The sequence below is a fragment of the Eleginops maclovinus genome, chromosome 21 (genome assembly GCF_036324505.1).
Source record: "Eleginops maclovinus isolate JMC-PN-2008 ecotype Puerto Natales chromosome 21, JC_Emac_rtc_rv5, whole genome shotgun sequence".
Classification (NCBI taxonomy): domain Eukaryota; kingdom Metazoa; phylum Chordata; class Actinopteri; order Perciformes; family Eleginopidae; genus Eleginops; species Eleginops maclovinus.
Window position 1 is genome coordinate 9,787,013 of NC_086369.1, and position 18,626 is coordinate 9,805,638.

An 18,626-nucleotide genomic window follows, 5' to 3' on the forward strand; every position below is an offset into this window, starting at 1 on the left:
GAGAAAAAGAAAGTATGCATGGGGATAAAGAGAGCAGTTCATCTCCACACCCTGAGTGTTCTTGGGTTGACCTTGGTGTATCAAATCCAGTCTCCTTCCATCTTCCCTGGTACGATCAATACATCTATTCTGGGATTTGAAATCGGAGCGAATGGAGGAAAAGTTGAACCGTTATTTTTGTCTGGGCAGATAAACGCATCACTGTCTGTGGAGCTAGTGTGAATTATAGATTGTACACAGATCATATGGATTATTTTTTGTCCAACGTATTCCTGCACTTAACCACACAATGAAGATGTTGCTGTGTGAAATTTTAAATAGCTAATAGGCACATCTTTATAAAAGCGTATGTAGTTGTACAGGAGTCCATGTCGCTAGCTGCTTAACAGATTTTTCTTCCAGGGTTGTTAGTGCCAAATTCTTCTTCTGGTTTGTTATATCACATCAGATATGTCCGTGATTGGTATTGACACTCGGGATGCAGTACTATAAAGTCAAGCCTTAGGCAGGAATGAATATTTACCTGCAAGGATACTTGCACATAAAGGCCTCAGAGACTGTACGCACCCTGTACATGTCTTTAGGCGGGTAGTGTAGTTTGTCCAGCTTAAAAATGTGTGATATCATTGTTGTCAACAGACGTGTCAGAATGCAGTTGTGTTATAAATAACCTTGTGTTCCTGTGTATACATATTTGCTTTGTCTGGGAAAAGTTGCAGAAAGCATGACAGGTGAAAAACTGTGTCTGGGAACTGCTTATGTCACAACAGTTTAGCCTAGTTTTCAGTGTCCACTGGGTAGTACTTCCTCATAAAAGAGACATTGTCCTTCCAGCATGGATGCACTGACTGTCCCTGAGAAGCAGTCGGACTGTCTGGCTCACCAATTAACAGATGCCAGTTACATCACTGCTCATCCACTGCGCAGGGAGCAGATAAGTGCTCTCTTTGTTACCTTAGCAGCACCATCGTACTTGGAGATCATTGAGTTTTCAGAGGACTTTATTGATTAATGCACTGCCTTCCTTTCACTTCGCACAGAATCATTCCCTGTGATTCCACAAACAGCAGCTGCTTCAGACAGTACATTAGCTGCAAGGCGTATTCACTTCATGTAGCATTGAAGCAGTTCCATAAATGCAACACCCACTTACTGGAAGTCTAATGTTTCATTGAAACCTCACCTGCCAGCTGAAGGTAATTCTATAATACCTGATTGGATGGCTGATGCTTTGCCGATGGTCTTAATAATATATAGTATATGGCAATTGAAGTTTTTTCTGTGAATGAATTACTTGACATTTATCTAATATATTGAAATCCAGATACCCTAAAATCCCCCAAAATGTATCTTATTGTTTTGAATTTAGAAAACAATGCCTTTTTAGATGAATTATTGATTACTGCATGCCCTCCTTTCACTTCACAGAGAGTCATTCCCTGTGATTCCACAAACAGCAGCTGCTTCAGACGCAGTGCATTACCCACCTGGCTTATTCACTCAGCATTTGATCTGTCTGTAACATTAAGGTATGCAACAACACCTACTTACTGGAAATATAATGGTCATTGAAACCTGAGGAGCTATTTTCTAAAATACCTGATTGGATGGCTGATGCTTTGCTGATGGACTTAGTACGGTATATGGCAAGAGAAGATTTCCGGTGAATGAATCCTTCACTTTTGTCTAATATATTGAAGTACAGATTTCAGATGAGTCCCTGAAATCCCGCCAAATGTTCGTCTTCAAATTAGTCTTCTTTATTGACAGTGAAACAAGTTGAGTGTTAGGTTTTCAGGTGTATCAATCCTAAAGAACACTTTGTAATTTGCTTAGGGGATTACTTAGAGTTTCCCTGATTGCACTCCAGGGGTTTTTCTAGAAAATGTAGTATGAGGGCACTGACCTTGTGTATAAGATTCATAATTTCTCACGAGAACATGGCGCTGTATACAAGATAGCGTTAGTCATTTTTGTGTCTGACTTAACCAAACAAATCTTTAGTATTATTCCATCTTGGTAGAGCCTGTTGGTAAATATAATAGACATTAGGCACATTAGAAATATTCCAAAGTTCCATCAAGATGTTTGTGTAGTCGCATCCTGGATACTTCTGTAGTGAATAAAAGTGATAGCTCTCTAAACCACATCATAGTACTGATGGAATTGTCTAAACTCTGGCTCGTTGCTTGGAAATATGAATAAGTTGCAATGCTAACAAAGAGGCAACGGTTAGTCTGTCTGACTGTCTCTGTCTCCTTCCACCTCCTCCCTTTCCTGTTTCCCTCAGCCTCCTCCCTTCACTATATTGATCTGATATGTCGTCATGTTGGGGTACTAAAGGGGGAGAGGTTCACTTGTTCTGGGTGTGTCTCCAGATGTTTAGCAACCAAATGAGGCTCCAGGGCTGTAGCATTATGAAACACATTGCTTAATGAATGAGGCAGCATGACCTGCTGTGGTTATTTTCCTCCACCATTGTTTATTTCAGCATTTCCCATCAAACTGGGGTGTTGCTGGTTTGGGTTTATGTTATCATTGCCAGTGCACTCCTTACCTTGAGGAAATGACTCATTGTTCTTGGATTGGTCATGAGGTCAGCTAAGAAATATTGGTGCCACTTTACAATAAGACTACCCTTATAAAGGGTTTACGAGTAGTTTGTAATTCATTTATTAATTAGGTTGTGAACTAGGGCTGCAGCTATCGATTATTTTAGTAATCGAGTATTCTACCGATTATTCCATCGAGTAATCGGATAAGGCGTTTTAAGAGAGTTTTACAGGACAGTAAAGGGGGTTAAAGAGAAATGAACGACTAATTGGTTTCCTTTTTTAAAAAATCACATTTTTGGGGTTTAAAGAAATCTTTCTCTGAAATTCAAAAATAAATAGAAAAAATTAAATAACAATTTAAAATTAATTTAAAAATGGTAAATAGAACCTAAACTAAGGCATACATTTAACAATGACATAATAATAATAATAATAATAATAATAATAATAATAATAATGATGATAATAATAATAATAATGATAATAATAATAATAATAATCACATTTTGGGGTTTAAAGAAACCAAGCAAATAGAAAATTGATTTAAAAATGGTAAATAGAACCTAAACTAAGGCATACATTTAACAATGACATAATAATAATAATAATAATAATAATAATAATAATAATGATAATAATAATAATAATAATCACATTTTGGGGTTTAAAGAAACCAAGCAAATAGAAAATTGATTTAAAAATGAACTAAATACTACAATACAGACAAATACATCCTAACACTAAGGCACACACTTAAATAATACAAATAAATAAACTTTAACTAGTGTGTGTGTGTGTGTGTGTGCGTGTGCGTGCGCGCGTGCGGCCCTGCGCTTTGATGCAATGTTTCCTGCTGCAGAAAACAGACGCTCTGATGGCGTTGATGTTGCTGGAATGCACAGAAAGAACTTTGCCAGCGTTGGATAGCGCGCTGCATTTGTTTTCCACCATAACAGCGGATTCTCCTTGTTGGACAGTGGATGTTCTCCAAAATACATCAATACCTCCTTCTGCACAGTTTGGTTTAACTGCTGCTCCTCATCCTCTTCATCACTGATGCTGGAGTCTGATGATGATCCCAGTATTTTGTTGATGAACGATGTTCCACCCTTGGCATGCATTACTGGGTCGCCTTGTGCTGTGCTGGAGGCTCCATTTTCATTTTTGTTGAGCTGCCTTGCTTCCTTTTTGGCAGCAAGTGCCATGGTTTGTACTGTGTTTTGTACCTTGAATGCTTCTTCAGCCGGCAAGAACTTAAGTTTTCTAAACCTGGGATCCAGAGCAGCCTCAATTAGGACTATGTTTGGAGATTCAGGTTGAAACAAACACAGTCCTTGCCATCTTGCTGTGATCTGCTCTACCACATGAGCCTGGTATGACTTGACTGGTGCAGTCTCAAAAGCTGAACTCTGTATGGACTTCTTAAGACTTTGCACTAGCTGTGGAAGTGCAGAGAGGGTAACATATTGTTGCCCACTCAGAAACACCATAGCTCCATCAAATGGCTCAAGCGCCTGGCTGCGCTCCTCACTCAGGTTCCACTGTTGAGGCTTGAGATCAAGGTAATTGTGTTTTCCTCTCTGAGTCAATGCTGGGTCAGAGAGTGTAGTAGTCACTGGCCATCTTTGTTCCAGCAGCATGGATAGCATGTGATAAGTGCTGTTCCAGCAAGTACTTACATCTTGCACCAGCATGTGTTGCGGTGTGCCCATTTGGTGCAGCTTTGATTTTCTGTGGTGGAATGTCGAATTTGGCAATAACATTCTCAAGCCATTCTGCAATATTTGCCGCAGTGTGTCTCTCTTCAAGGGGCATCGTTGTCAGGCTGTGGGACTCCATTTCCCAATCCTCCCCAAGTAAATGACAAGTCACCCCCAGATATGCCTCAGTAGCCACGCTTGTCCAAATGTCCGTTGTGAGTGCAATGCTGTCACTCTCCTTTATGATGTTCTTTAACTTGCCTTTGATTTCCTCATACTTTTCCCATCGTTTTCATGAAATAAGTTCTCGAGGGAAGCGTGTACCTGGGATTGAAAGTGGAAATCATCTTCTGAAAGCCCTCATCCTCCACCATGGACAGCGGGCGCATGTCCGTGACAATCATGTTCAAAATGCTGTCTGTGAACTCAGCTGCTTCCTCAGTTGAACATGATGCAGCTCTCTGCATGAAGCTGTCCATACGACTCTGTGATTTACTGGGGGAAAGGGAAGAAGGAGAAATAGTAAATATTTATATTTGTTACTAGGCCTAAATATTATACTGTAAGTTCATAAGACTGGCAAATGTACATTTATTTACTATGTTGTAACGCACTGCAGTCAAACTAGACTGAATAGGCCTATACCTGTTGTATTGGATAATTTGTGCATCTCTCGCTCTCTTTCTCAGCCAAGCAAACTTGCTGTCTGGGCTATTTTATGCTTAACTGAAGAGAGAGAGAAAGTATGTAGACAATTTTTTTCTTTTTCTTGTTCTGGTTTTTTTCCGTTCGCTGCTCGCTGTTTTTTAATTCCGCCATTTTGACTTTCACGCCATCAAATTACGATTCTGTCTACTTTAGGTCAGTCGTCAGAGCCGTCTCTTTCAACGGCTCTGTGTCGCAAATCAACACAGCGTTTTCCCACTTATGATCATCCTAGAGAAACACAGAGCACCACCGTTATATAGAGCTAGTTATATGGAAACGAAGCCTCGATTCAGAGAATTTGCATCGAGGAATTTTAGTAATCGAGTTATTCGACTTACTCGAGGAATCGTTTCAGCCCTATTGTGAACACTTTATAAATCATTCATAAGCTTTTATAAGACAAGAGATAGACAGGGCAACTGTGACCGGTTGCTTGCCAAATAGTGAGCCCACATTTATCTGTACTGCTATGTCTTATATTGACTACTTAGCTTACTTCGTCTTCTTCATCAGGGATGCTGGCTGATGAAGAGGACGAAGTAAGCTAGGTAACCAATATAAGGCTTAGTCATCTTGCCAAGTAGGGAGCCTGTGTTGATGTTTGAAAGCTATGTTAGAACAGGTTTATAAATGGTTCTTAATGATTAATAAAGTGTTTACAACCAAATGAATAACCTAATTATAAACCCTTTATGAATCCTTTAGAAGGGTCTTATTTTAAAGTGGTGCCGAAATGTTAGCTCCTGGGCACATATTCTCAGTCTATATGTTCATGTGGATGTCTGTGATCAATCGTGTATTTAGCAGTTTGCTATGGAGGGATAAGAGCATGAAGTTGAGTATTGATTCACTTGGCTCCATCCGTTCCCCATCCCCCTCCCTGTATATCTAATAGTCTTTTCACGCTAACATACTTTACGCTTTTGTTGAGATGTACATGTAATGCTGAAGTAGAATTTGTGTGTAGCATGTGTGTTTTGACGACGGCCAGCATTATGTCTTTAAATTCAGCCCTTCCCACTTCTGACTGTGCACATGGGGTCAAATAACAGTGCATAGGAAGTGAGGAAATGTATATGTGTCCGTTGGTGTGCGCGCAAACTTTCCTCAGTGGAGCTGCTCAGGACTTCCTCCTCTCTTAGAGAAAGGCTGCCGGCTTTTGTTGTGTGAGAACCAGAGCGACATTCCTGGGTCAGCCCTCAGGCGCAGAACGAGCCATATGTATGCCCTCACACAGTGCACAAATGCATGTCATGTTTTTCTGCTAGCGTGTGTTTCTGCGGGTACTGCCCCCACTGGGCGGGGCAGTCCGGCTCTTCCTTATTTGATTAGTTGGTGCGTAGGGGGGCCGGGGTCACATGGGTGTACAGCAGAATCCGCGCGATAGGGAACAAAAACGCAGAAGCAACACCCCACCTCTGCCCGTGAGAGTAAAGTACACCAGCACAGTTAGCCTGAAAAAGCAAACAACTGAGGAGAGAGGCAGAGGACCGACAGCTGTTGGACGGAGGAAGAGGGAGAGGAGCTGCAGCGAGGGAGGAGAGAGTGGCAAACAGGAGACACTGAGAGGAAACACATGGTGTAAAAATGCCTACCAACTTCACTGTGGTCCCAGTGAAAGACAACTCTAAAAAGGAAAAAAAGAGGAGCGAGGTCAATGATGAGGAGGACAACAATGTGCTGAGGGAGGAAGACGAGGGGGCCACAGGTGAGATCAGATGTTTTTTTATTAGCCCCATCAGGTGGGGGATAAACACAAACAAGATATGTAATGCTAGTTCTCTACTTTCAATACTTCTCCAAAGGGTCAAATTTGACATGTTTGAAACGTGTCTTCTCTATTCTTCGACAGTAAATATGGAAGTAGTCTCGGAAAGTTCCACACACTCTCATAATATCCAGTGCAAGATTTGTTACTCTGGTCCTATGTTTTTCGGGGAAAAAAAGAAAGAAAGAGCTGTTTATGGGTTGTGCGTGGGTGGATAATGAGCAATGAAGACAGTGGATTTTAGGGAAGCGTTGTTCATTTTCCATCAACTGCGTGAGGTGAGGGTTTCCCTCACTCGCCACTGAGTTTTATTCTATGGCAGGGTTTCCTCTTTGGCTTGAATCTCTCTCCCTATTTCCCTTTTATATACTCCTTCCACATCATCAGTTTCCTGTTTAGTTCATTTATATTCATGACTTGAGTTAAAAATGCCTGTTTCTTCACAGACCATTATTCTTGATCCTTCTGTATTCTATTTTTCTGTTTCTTTTTTTTAAATGTACTGCCAGGTTTCCTAGTAACACCACAGGACCAACACATTTGCTCTAATGAGGACACCTATGACTTTCACATCATAACCACTCTCTGTGTTGATTATAATTAACATGTAACCTCAAACATGAAGACCTTACAGTGAACTTTAGTGTACAACAAACATGATAACAGAGCCTTCACTCAATACACAGCACCTGTAAGATGTATATGTGGATCGGTTCCAGTTTCAAATAAGAAAAAAACAAAAAACTGAAGCTTGATGTATAACTTTTACTTTGTGACTGTTGGTTGAACTTTGCCCCACGAATCTGAATACCTTTTCCTGATAGCGGAAATCAAAAGTAGGATTGTAGATTTTGTTTTAGAACATAATGTTCTCCCTTTTCTCTGGCTCCTGCCAACAGTATCAACCGGATATCAACCGGTTTGAAGGCATAACGCCAGGACTACTTATTAAAACCCTCTTATATTTTTATATTCAGCATGGAGGGGTCATTGCCTGCTGATTTAACAAACTCCTCTCTAACACTCCATGTTTTTCCTGAAGTTGCTGCTTTTATAGCACTTCACATGGCGCTGAGCGAATCAGATCCCAGTATTTAATTTCTGCTGTGGAGCTGCAATTACGGCTACATGCTGGGTAAGAGTTTACAGACTGTGGGAGAGAGAATGGCATTTTATGATGATGGTTGTGCAGTATCCTTTGGTTTCCCCTGTGCGTGGTTGGCACATGCAACCATTTGTCTCTAACAATGGCTGTAGAGACAACAATAGTGGGAGAGCAGGGGATGGCATGTCAGAAAGGGCATGCCCTGGATCTGAAGCCACAAAACGCGTGCTTGTGTACGCATCAGGAGCACACACTTTATTTAGTTTGCTACTGGATGGGGAGAACTGTGGAAGGGATGGTTGTGAGGGTCTGTGATAGCATAATGTTGTTGGCTCTTGAGCTCGTTGTGAAGGGAGGGCTGAGTGAAATCGGAGTCACTGTTATTGATTATCTTTCTGGCTTGCTTCCTGTTGGCTGAGTGGGGGAGTTGGGAACCCACCCCCATGCTGTAATGTAATGTACTCCAGTTATTCTCACTTATTTGTCTTCTTTGTCCTACCCTCACTTTCTGGTTCTTGGGTGAATTTATCCATGTGATTTCATCCAAAGTATGTGTCCCAGCTAACTCTGCATCCCATAAACCCAGTTACTGTTTAACTTCCTGGTAAAGTGAAAGTTTAGTGGAAAAAAGGTCAAATCTTTATCCCTTTGGGGTGTTTTTTTACCTTTATTTCACAGTCTTCTAACAGAATGAACACTTATTGTTGTGCCTAAGTGAAACAGAAGCTCTTTTATTCCTCCTACGTCAGACACACCACTGCAAGTTGAACCAATTATCACAAGCTACATTTTACTGGTCTGAACCATTACTGTTTTTATTAGATTTCATCTACACTTTCCCATTCCCTTCACAGTTAAATAATACAAATCAGCTTGTTTGCAGTTGTCTGCGGTAAAACTGTGTGTGGTGAGTCATCACATTTATCCTCTTTAGAACAATAAATAAAGTCAATAAAAAAATGTGTTGCAGTGGTGAAAGAAACAAGTGTTCAAACAGCAAAGCAAAACTGTACATGCCGACATGTTATCCTGTCTGATTGGTTTCTTCTTTGTGTATCCACATCAAAACAATTTGAAACGGAATAGCAGAGCTTGGCTTGTGTTTGCATACTCATCTAATCTCAATTTAAACTGACTGCACGTGAAAAGCAGTTTATTCTTGGGAAAGTCCAACAGTCCTGGTGCACTCACTGTGTAACCAAACTGAAGGTCTTTGCTTGACTGTCCTGCTGAATAGTGTAACTGATCTGTGCGAGTTTCTCTTGAACTCACAATGTTGTGCTGATCTGTCTTGAGCGTGTGATGTTACTATGTTCCTGGAATTCTTTGGCTTTAAAAAGAACAATCACATTACTGTACCACTTAATATCCAGTTGATGATTCCGCCTGATACAATCTATTTCTTTATTCAAATGACTCGAAACCTTTAGATCCCTCTGCCTTAGGGAATCATTTTTTGTTTTATTCTTTTTTAAATGAAAGCTTATCTTCAGCCATCATCTTAAGCTGACTAGAGCGTACATAATGGTCCGAAAATCTGTGTGCGTTATAAAAAAACTGGTTTTGACTCCCCTAGTGTGAGTGTGAGCCCTAACTCTGCCCAACTTAGTGCCATAATCTGTTCATTGTGCTAAAAAGTATGCACAAATCCACACCTTGTAAATAAAGGTCCAGGTGTAGTTATAATGTGGAGCTTATGGCTTCATTACAGTTGTTAGTGGTTAGTTTGTACCCAATAAAGCCCTTTATTACAAAGTCAAATGTGAAACTGCCAATGAACAACGCAACCTTTTTTTGTAAAGCTGAAACTAAGAAAGTGATGGGACCAAGTCCCCGCGGTGTTGCTGCCTCTGTCCGTTGGTCTGTTTGCCCATCTGTCCTACACATGTGTTTCCTGTTTATTTCCCAGGCAGGTCTGGTTCTGTTCAAAACTGCCATCTGTATGTGGCATTTTCTATCTCTAATTTTCTCCCTGTTACGTTGTTTGCGTTTGAATAGTTCACCTATTCCCAAACATCACATGTAAAATGTGTTCAGCAAGATACTGTGACATTGTGATGCCAGACTGAGGTTGATGTTTAAATGACATTATTTAATACATTCTTTCATACTGTACATGTTTAACTGTACTGTGAGATTGTTTCTGGGGTGACTCGTCACGTTTTTAGGATTTAAAATACATAGTTTACCCATTTAGAATAACTTATTGTCATTACCTTTTCATCCTTTAAAGAAAATGTTGTTGAGTCTTTACAACTGAAACGTAAAAGTTTCTTTTTACATACTTTATAAGCATATGCATCTTCCAAGAAAGTTTTCTTTTTATGCCAAGAATTGCATTAAATCCCTTTGCAAGCCTGCTAAGCTAGCTTAAGTTGTCTTTGAAATAAAGTAAACAATTTGCCAGAGGGGAGCTCCTTCAAATCCCTGGTGATCTAGGCAGGGCTTCTTTAGTGTGGGAACGTAAGGACCTGCGATCATGCCTCTACATTATTCTGTTTTATAACAGGTAAGGACGTTTCTGAGATCTGTATTATTGCAGATCACATGTATTAGTAGGTGGCGAAGGCTTCCTGCATGTCCTAAGTTAGCATACCATGCCTGATGTATGAATACGATGGTTACGTGTTTTAAAGACTCAGTTACAGACCTGGTTCTGGTGTCAGTTTCATGGCCTTGCAGAAATCAAGAAGTACCTTGAAACCTCTGATTTGGGTTATTTATACCACAGCATGTGTTTAGCCTGACCCTTGAATGTTGCTCAACTCTCAGTGTGTGTGTTTGTGTTGGCCTGGTCACAACCCAGTTCAGTTTGTTCCAACTGCAACACAATCAGGCAGACGTTCATCAAAAAAAACAAACACTGTAATGTAAACATGCCCTTAGTTGCAAAATCGTTCTGAATCTTGAACGTGCAGTGCATCACTTCTGATAAGAATGAAATACTGTTAGGCAGAAATATCACCTTCAGCACACATACTGTATTAGTTCACCCACAAACAGCCTACTAACATACTGTATGCAATTAACTCCCAACTTTCAAATATATGTCTACGTTTCTACTAGGCTATGACTGTCCCTTGTCTCTGTGGTGCTTTAAACTCAAGGGTGTGTTGCCTGAGAGTAAAGAATGAATGCAGGAAAGAGAAAATAGATACTTACTTTAGGAATGTCGGGATAAAGATGAGGACTGGGACGTATTTGACTTAGCAAGTCCAGCCCTGAAAGAATATGTCTACCTGATACTGTGTGTAGCATCAAAGAAAACCACTGCAATAAAAGCCAAAGGGGTTACGCTTCCTCTAATTACTGACCATTCACTATAAAATATAAGATTTATTAAGATTTGGCCAGACATCGGAGGACCCCAAAGGAAAAAAACTATACATCGGTAAGGCGTGTGAATGTAATGACATAGAAAAAATCCAGGCAAAATGTTTAAGATTAGACTGTTCACTTCAAAGTCTGTATCCAGAAAAAGTCCAACACATAATGTAAAAACAACAAGTCAGAATATGTAATATAATAGTCAGATATTAAAATTGGTCATGTCTTGAGAAATCCCTTCAAGTAGCCATGCCTAGATACATTTCAAGTACTGCTAAATAGTATTAACATCTTGAAGATTGAAACGTTCCATTATTGCTGGTGTTTTACCTTCTATGACCACTGCTCAGGGATCTCCCCCCTGCTTTCAATATGGTGGTGCTGATAAGCCCTCAATCTTTACACACATTGCCCCAGGGTTCATATGGTTTTCATTTACATAGGTTGACAGAATGTAAAAACATGGTACACTCCTCTACATCCTTCTCCTTTCACACAGGCCGTACAATTAATTGCTCTATTACTGTACAGTGAACATGAAGTGCCGTTCAAATTATAAATAAGCAAAAATAAACATGATGAATTTGGCTCTTTGTTTAATGACTGGTTAGAACAAAGTCTAATTTAATAGCTATAAATTGTCCCCACCCTTAGATGTGGCCACCAACCGCTATTAGTTCTCTGCACAGCTAAGTGCTGGCTCAATAATATTGATGTTCCCACATTTCAATTGTCAAATGTGATGGGACACTGTTGCTATTGTAACACACCCATGTTTAGAGCTGGAAAATATTTGTAATTTTATGGAAATTGTAAGATGAGATAGTAAATTGGAGGACCACATTGTTTTGTTAATACATTTCGTTGAAAACACCATCCTTAATGAGAATGTTGCAGATCTTTTTCTTCAGACGTAAGAGAGAATTCCTAATTCGGTTCAGATCCTAGCATAAAATCACACCATGGTCCTTTTCGATTTTTTGTTTTCAATAGGAAAGATAGTTAAAAATCAACATTGTAAATACAGTAGGTGTTGCAAGAGGGGTACGGATCAAACACGTTAAATGATTTCTGGGTAAGCAGCTGTAAAAAGAAAGGTTTTAAGCCTCGACTTAGAAGAACTCAGGGTTGGTGAAGGCCTTAGATTTCCTCGAAGTTTGTTCCATTTGTGCGGTGCATGAAAACTAAAAGCAGCTTATATAGCTATATGATCATTCCTGTGATATTCTTTCCTAATCCTTCAACCCTGCATCCCTTCCCTCTAAAGTTGCCTTTCTGTCCTACATTTGAATGGGAGTTATTATAGAACGGTTAGAGACGGTTGATGTGTGATTTGGGATGATGTTGTTGAACTAAGCTTTCCTACTGCAGCTACATTTCATAAAAGAAGTGTGATGAGGGGATGTTTGTATGTGTATTCACCGAGTTTTCTTCCAATTGTAGGATAGTGACACCATCTGGAGAAAGCTGGATTTACTTTGCAGCCTCTGTGTGTGTGTGTGTTTGTGTTTTTTTGGTGATTTCCATGATGCATTTTCTACCTGAGGTCATGAAATAATATAGTTTGGCTCGCTTTTGGTGGAGACTGCTTAGATTTAGGGAAGAGGCTTTGCCATATGTGAGCAAGCAGATGGTCTTATGGTTCTCACATGATTCATTTGCACTTCTGGCCAGAATCAGTGGGAAGGACTCTGTGATCCAACCCGATGCTGTGTCAATGTTTTTACTAGTGATGACTTTGCAATTTAAACTAAAGATGTCCACTGTGTCTCGAATTACAGTACATGTGCGCCAACCAAAATCTTTTCGGTTTTAAAAAATGTGTTGCGATGCTCTTTATTGCGTTATATTTACGTTTATTTTATCATTCTTTGGAACATTGTATTAACTTGGTATAGAAATGAAAAAAATTTACACAAAGAAACAAAGAATAAAGAACAGTCTTGACCAAAGACTAAGATCTAAGCCACACATTGGTGCTTTTAGTCCCTTTAAGTTCTGTAACAGTGTTGTAAATTAGTTTCTTGCCCACATTAGAACATCCAAGGAGCACCAAAACACTTTCTCTTGAACCTTTGATGCTACCTACAGAATGACTACAGTGTAATCGGTAGTACACATTGCACTAACTAAGGGATAATGGTTGGATTTCATACTGTCAGCTTCTTTCACATATATCTCCTCCTCTTGTATAGTTCAACGTTAAAACACAAAAGTCCCTCCATGATAAAAGACTGACTAGAGCATGGTTGTGAAAGCTTCTACTCACTCAACAATCCTTTAACTTGTGTCAGATCAATGTTCAATGATTCCCCCCCATTATAGTTTTAAAGGGATACAGTAAACCCTCAGTGTGTGTTGACATGAGTACAGTAACCCTCCCCTCTCCATCCTTTCTCTCCAACCCAAGTGGGGCATTGCGTAACAGACAGTGTTGTTTACCTAAAGGATTTAAAGGATTAGGACATCATTAAGTGCAACACACACACTCTTATGCACATACACACAAACTATGATGGCCGCCATCTGACTTCAAACCAACAAGTGGAGCTTGATACTTCTAAATCCTTCTTACTGTGTGATTTGATAGTCTCTCTTTAAGCTCAGCCTTAACACATCTGCCAGCTTATTGATGCAGGCAGAGGATGTTCAGTTTTGTCTCCACTTGATGGGTGAACATTCACACTTTTGAATCCATCAGAAGGTTTGTTTTTAGTCATTTTGAAGTTATTATATTATCATTTATAAATTGCTCTCAGAAATCCTACAGGATTGAATTCTATAGGATTTGATCATCATTGAGTCAGTGATCACTGTCACAACCCTACACATAGGTGGCTCAACAGCCAGGCTTTGCCTATCCCTGCTGAATGACCAACAGCCAGTATGTCTCAGCTTGGTGAAGAACAGTCACCGGACTGATAGGCGGCTGGTGACCAGAAGACGGCAGCAGGAACTGAGCTATGCTATGTCTGCGGATTTGAAGCTGTATCTTCGTCAGCCCCGCAGCCTCGACGTGGCTTCAGTGTTTTATAAAAAGTTTGGGATTAGCCTAATCTGGTTACCTGATTAGTTCCTACTTCACATGCTCTTAGACAGGCAGATTAATAGGCAGCCAAGACTCAGCAAGAGCACGCATTGATCTGCCTTTGCTAGCCTGCTTGTGGGGCCAGGGCACGTCCTTGGCTCTCCTAAATAACAACTAGCTCAGTCTCTCTCACATGAGCTCAAATTAGGGCTGCATGATAAAGACTGTGTGATCGTGTTGCAGTCTTTTTTCCATAACTGGAATGGCACCTGGAGAGCAAAGAACTGGAAAATGGAAACAGTGCATTTAAATGCTTCTTCAATGATCACTTTTCTGAGTCTCTCTGTCCAACGAGCATAAGTGGAAACATCATGGAAGACATGCGCTTAAACCAAGTGTTGATATGTGTTTCCAAACTGTTGTTCTGACTTGAGGGGATGTTTGCACAACATGTTCACATTTTAGGAATCAATTGTTATTAATAATAGAGATAAAACTTTGTGTATCCTCCCTTGATTTGGATTTGCACAAAAAAATGGAACGGGTTCTTCCTTGACCCTTGCTCCATCAATCCAATAAGTGTATGCTATGCAAATCAGGCCAGAAGTAATCCTGCTGGACAAAAAGACAAACTGACAGACATGCAAACCAAACCAAAAACATTGCCTCCTTTGCGGATGTTATTATTTTTTATTATAGTCCCTATAAATATAGTCTGTTAACATTTAAGCGGTTGTGAAGATGCCTGGTTTTGCATAGCTCCATACCATTATCTTAGATAAACACATGTTATAGTGTATTATGGTAGCCTCTAGCAGTATTGCTCTGTGTGCTCCCTTTGCTTTCCTGATCGATGGACTGTCTGCACCTTCTGTATGGCGTCCTTAAGGTCAGCCCGAGGACAGATTGTAAATGGAACTGCTCACTGAAGCTGCACCTGAAGTTGAAAATAGTAAAGAATTATTGATTCAAAATGATATACTGCACAGTTTCTACTTCTTCTCTGCTTTCTCAGCGCCACAAGCTCACACATGTTTTTGTTGGGAAAAAAAGTAAATTTTTGCCGTCTCATCCCTCTTTGTCTTACATTTGTGTGTTCACATCCTTTCCTCCTGCCGCCCTCCCTTAAAGCTGTCTGTTTTACTACTCCTTCTACTTCCCTCGTTTTCTTTGCTCCTCCCTCTTTGTGTGTGTGTGTGTATGTGTGTGTGTGTGTGTGTGGTTGTGTGTGTGGTAGTGTGTGTGTGTGTGCCTGGTCTGTATGTGCAGCAGCAGCAGGCATCAGAAGATCAGGGAGGTCAAGGGAAGGGAGGTGTGTGCATGCTGGTCGGTGGGAGGGTGAGGGTGAGGGTGCTTTGCGATGCATGGCTGATGTAGCTGACAGTGTCGTCACACACACACACACACGCTGTCACAGAAATAGCTGATCCTCACATTATCCACACAGCACAGGCAGCATTCCTCTCTTCTGCACCTTACTAGCAGCATCTCTATACTTTGGACCCACATTTCTGGAGTACCCCAGGGACCACTACTAGGACCCCCTCCCTTCCACCCCCTTTTTTAAGCCTCGCTCCTCAGAATGGAGCAGAGGGCAGGCTCCCGACGGAGGGGTAAGCTTTTCATAACTAAAGAACTCCTTCAACTGCCATTAACTTGCACCAATATATTCCTGCTTATGCTTTTTGAACATGTTGGGGAAAGTAATATATTTTATAAAATCAGGTTGTCTTGCGTAGCCGAATGATTCTCAAAGGTAAATTGTTCCTCTAAAGATAAATCTGGATTTCAAACAATGTGTTGGGGATTTGTGTCTATATGTTAGATTTGCTGTGATGTTTTTAATGTCACTAAAAGTATTAACTGCAAGTGGCGTGGTGTTTCTTTTGTTGCTCATGAATGAACCATGCTCCTGTATGAATGGGCCAGGCATGGCACTCACTCTCAAAAGTAAAGTTGAGAAATGTACCATAAAAGGATATGAACTGTGCAGTCAAGCAGGTAGACTACATTTACACAATACAGTCATTTTACTGCTTAAAGCTCAATGTTAATATTTCATCATTTCCTTTTGAGGTAACCAACTGAATTTTGACATGCACTGTCTGGACTCCAAGTATCTCCTAATGCTAACCCCTTTTTTCCCATTTTTTTTGGTGCATTGAGCCAGGGGCTAACTCCGGCAGCGTTAGGCAGCTTATATTGTCGTCACAGTGTCCAGCTTAGTGTTTATAAATAGGATGCATGGTCATTTATTACCACTGTGACCAGAGAGGCTGAGCCTAACCGTTAACCTTCACGTACCTGTACTTGGCCGGTGAATCTGTACCAATCCGTGGGCAGAGTGCTGATGAAGTCTGAATTCAGCCCCAGATTTTCCACAGCTCCTTCAGCCAAAGATGCAATCACAAACAAAAAGTACAGAGAAAGAACTGAAGAAAAACAAATGCCAGAAGGAAGTTTACCAATGTGACATTCAATCTTTCCCTTAAAAAATAAATAAAAGAATCACATCTGTCCTGACTCAAAAAAACGCTTTAACTGCAGCGGCAGGGAATCCCACCCCCTTATGTAACATCAATGGCAGATGTTGGATGGCGAGACAACAGTTCAGCATGGATCAGGAGTTAAAACCTTACGAAATTGTTTTCGCTTTATCCTGCCATGATTCTATGACTTTGACCCAAAAAATACTCTGATGCTTGCAAATGTACCTTTATGTACCTATTAACATTGTGTTCTGGAATTCATTGAAAACAGCTGCATCCCTAATGGGTTTGAAACCGACTCAAATGGTTTGCAAAATGATTAACAGCAAATTGTTTAAAATATATGTAGTAATTTCACTTAAAGCCACAGTAGGGTCCTTAAAACCAGACGGTTTATGTAACGTGATTATCACTTCCTACTAAAATGTTATTAGTAAAACAACTCAAATACTTAATTCATTACCCCACAATGCTAATAGAATAACATTAGCTTTGCTGATAGCCTTTTCATTAATAAGAAAACATTAAGCTAGCATTCAGTTGTCATTGTCATATCATTGTGCTGTAACTCCTTTGCAATGTTTCTAAAGTGTCGAAGCGAACTGATATGAACTGGCAGTTTGCATAGTTGTCATATTTTTTGCTTTTGGTTTTACAGGAAAAGCAGATATTTCTGCTTTAACCAGCGAGGGGTCTTTCATCTGTGTCAGTTTGTGTTGTTCCCATTTACAAGCTGTATAACCGTTTGCAATGTCACATTTTTAGGGGTCACCTAATGTGCTATAGCGCAGGGACTCTGCTCACCACCTGCAGAAGTGGGACACACACAATCACACACACATACAGAGCTCTCACTATAAAAAAAACCCTTGCATTCATTCATCAACAACTACACAAGAGGTTTCACACTTTTCGTTTGGCCTTTTCTCATTATAGACGGACCAGTGGTACTCTTGTAACTTGTATTAGGTCAGGCTTGAACCGTTTGAGTTTAATACTGTTGCCATTACCCTATGACAATAGTGCACGCATTATACACAGCCTGCTAATAGGCTCAATGTGATGAGACAATATTCATCAGCATGCAAAGCTAACTGTTGTTGTGTATGTAGTGGTGTATCAGACCTTGTTGAGGGATGAACACTTAAAAAATAGAGTTACACAAAATGTAATAGCCTTTATTTTTAGTTGTATTGCCATTACGGACCACAGTGGTGATAGGTGGTAGAGGTGTTAAGTGTTTGAACTTCACTTTGTTTATTTACATACAAAATAAAAAGGGCCAAACTGTTAAGTACAGCACAAACATCTTTCAGTCTCCCCAGCAGGAAGGAAGTACTCAGTGTTTCCAAGGCAGTTTATAGTTTTAGTGGTGACTTTGCACACCCTGAGCTCTTCAGCTCTATCCAACCATGTCCGCTAAAACTAGGTCCACTGCTCCAGTGTAGTTTGGTGTGATTTAACCTTAACAATGGGAGGCAGTGCGGTTCCACTTCATAATATGTAGGCGTTCATGTGCTTTGATCAGAACTGGATTCCATATCACGGTACATTCCTTATAGGGCTCTGATATGTAAGTATTACAGAATAAGTTTCATGCGATTATGATCCATTTAGCTGTAGACATGCTGGGATTTAAAGATCGGAAAACATTTGCATCCATGATTAGTTTTTGACACACTCTCTCTCATTCTTTCCTGAAGACCAGGTGCAAATTTGCCAACATTTACATCACTGCAGTACGATTTCAGCATTCCTGAACTGACACGAGAACAGCTGATGTTAGGACTTTGTGCAAATGCAGGCTGACATCTTTACAGTAGGCACCCAATCAGTCATCATAACTGTGCTGGTTTCCTCTGGGGGGGCAGATCTGGGCATGGTTGGGGAAACAGTTTTAGCTCAACATAATTTAAACCCTTTCTCCCCCAATTTTGATCCCAAAT

The 18,626-nt window shown here is 40.3% G+C and overlaps 1 protein-coding gene across 7 annotated transcripts in view; it reads left to right on the plus strand.

Annotated features, from left to right (window-relative positions):
• Window positions 1-18,626, plus strand: part of slc12a7b (solute carrier family 12 member 7b) — a 58,700-nt gene that overhangs the window by 10,184 nt on the left and 29,890 nt on the right. The window contains exon 1 of one of the 7 annotated variants that reach the window (XM_063912738.1): window positions 6,305-6,671. The exons of 4 other annotated variants lie outside the window; for them this stretch is intronic. In XM_063912738.1, the coding sequence (XP_063768808.1) occupies window positions 6,551-6,671 (121 nt within the window). In that variant the 5' untranslated portion in view covers window positions 6,305-6,550. Of the gene's footprint in view, window positions 1-6,304; window positions 6,672-15,638; window positions 15,805-18,626 lie in introns of those variants that run through there. 2 more of the 7 variants (XM_063912742.1, XM_063912741.1) reach the window with 2 other exon arrangements.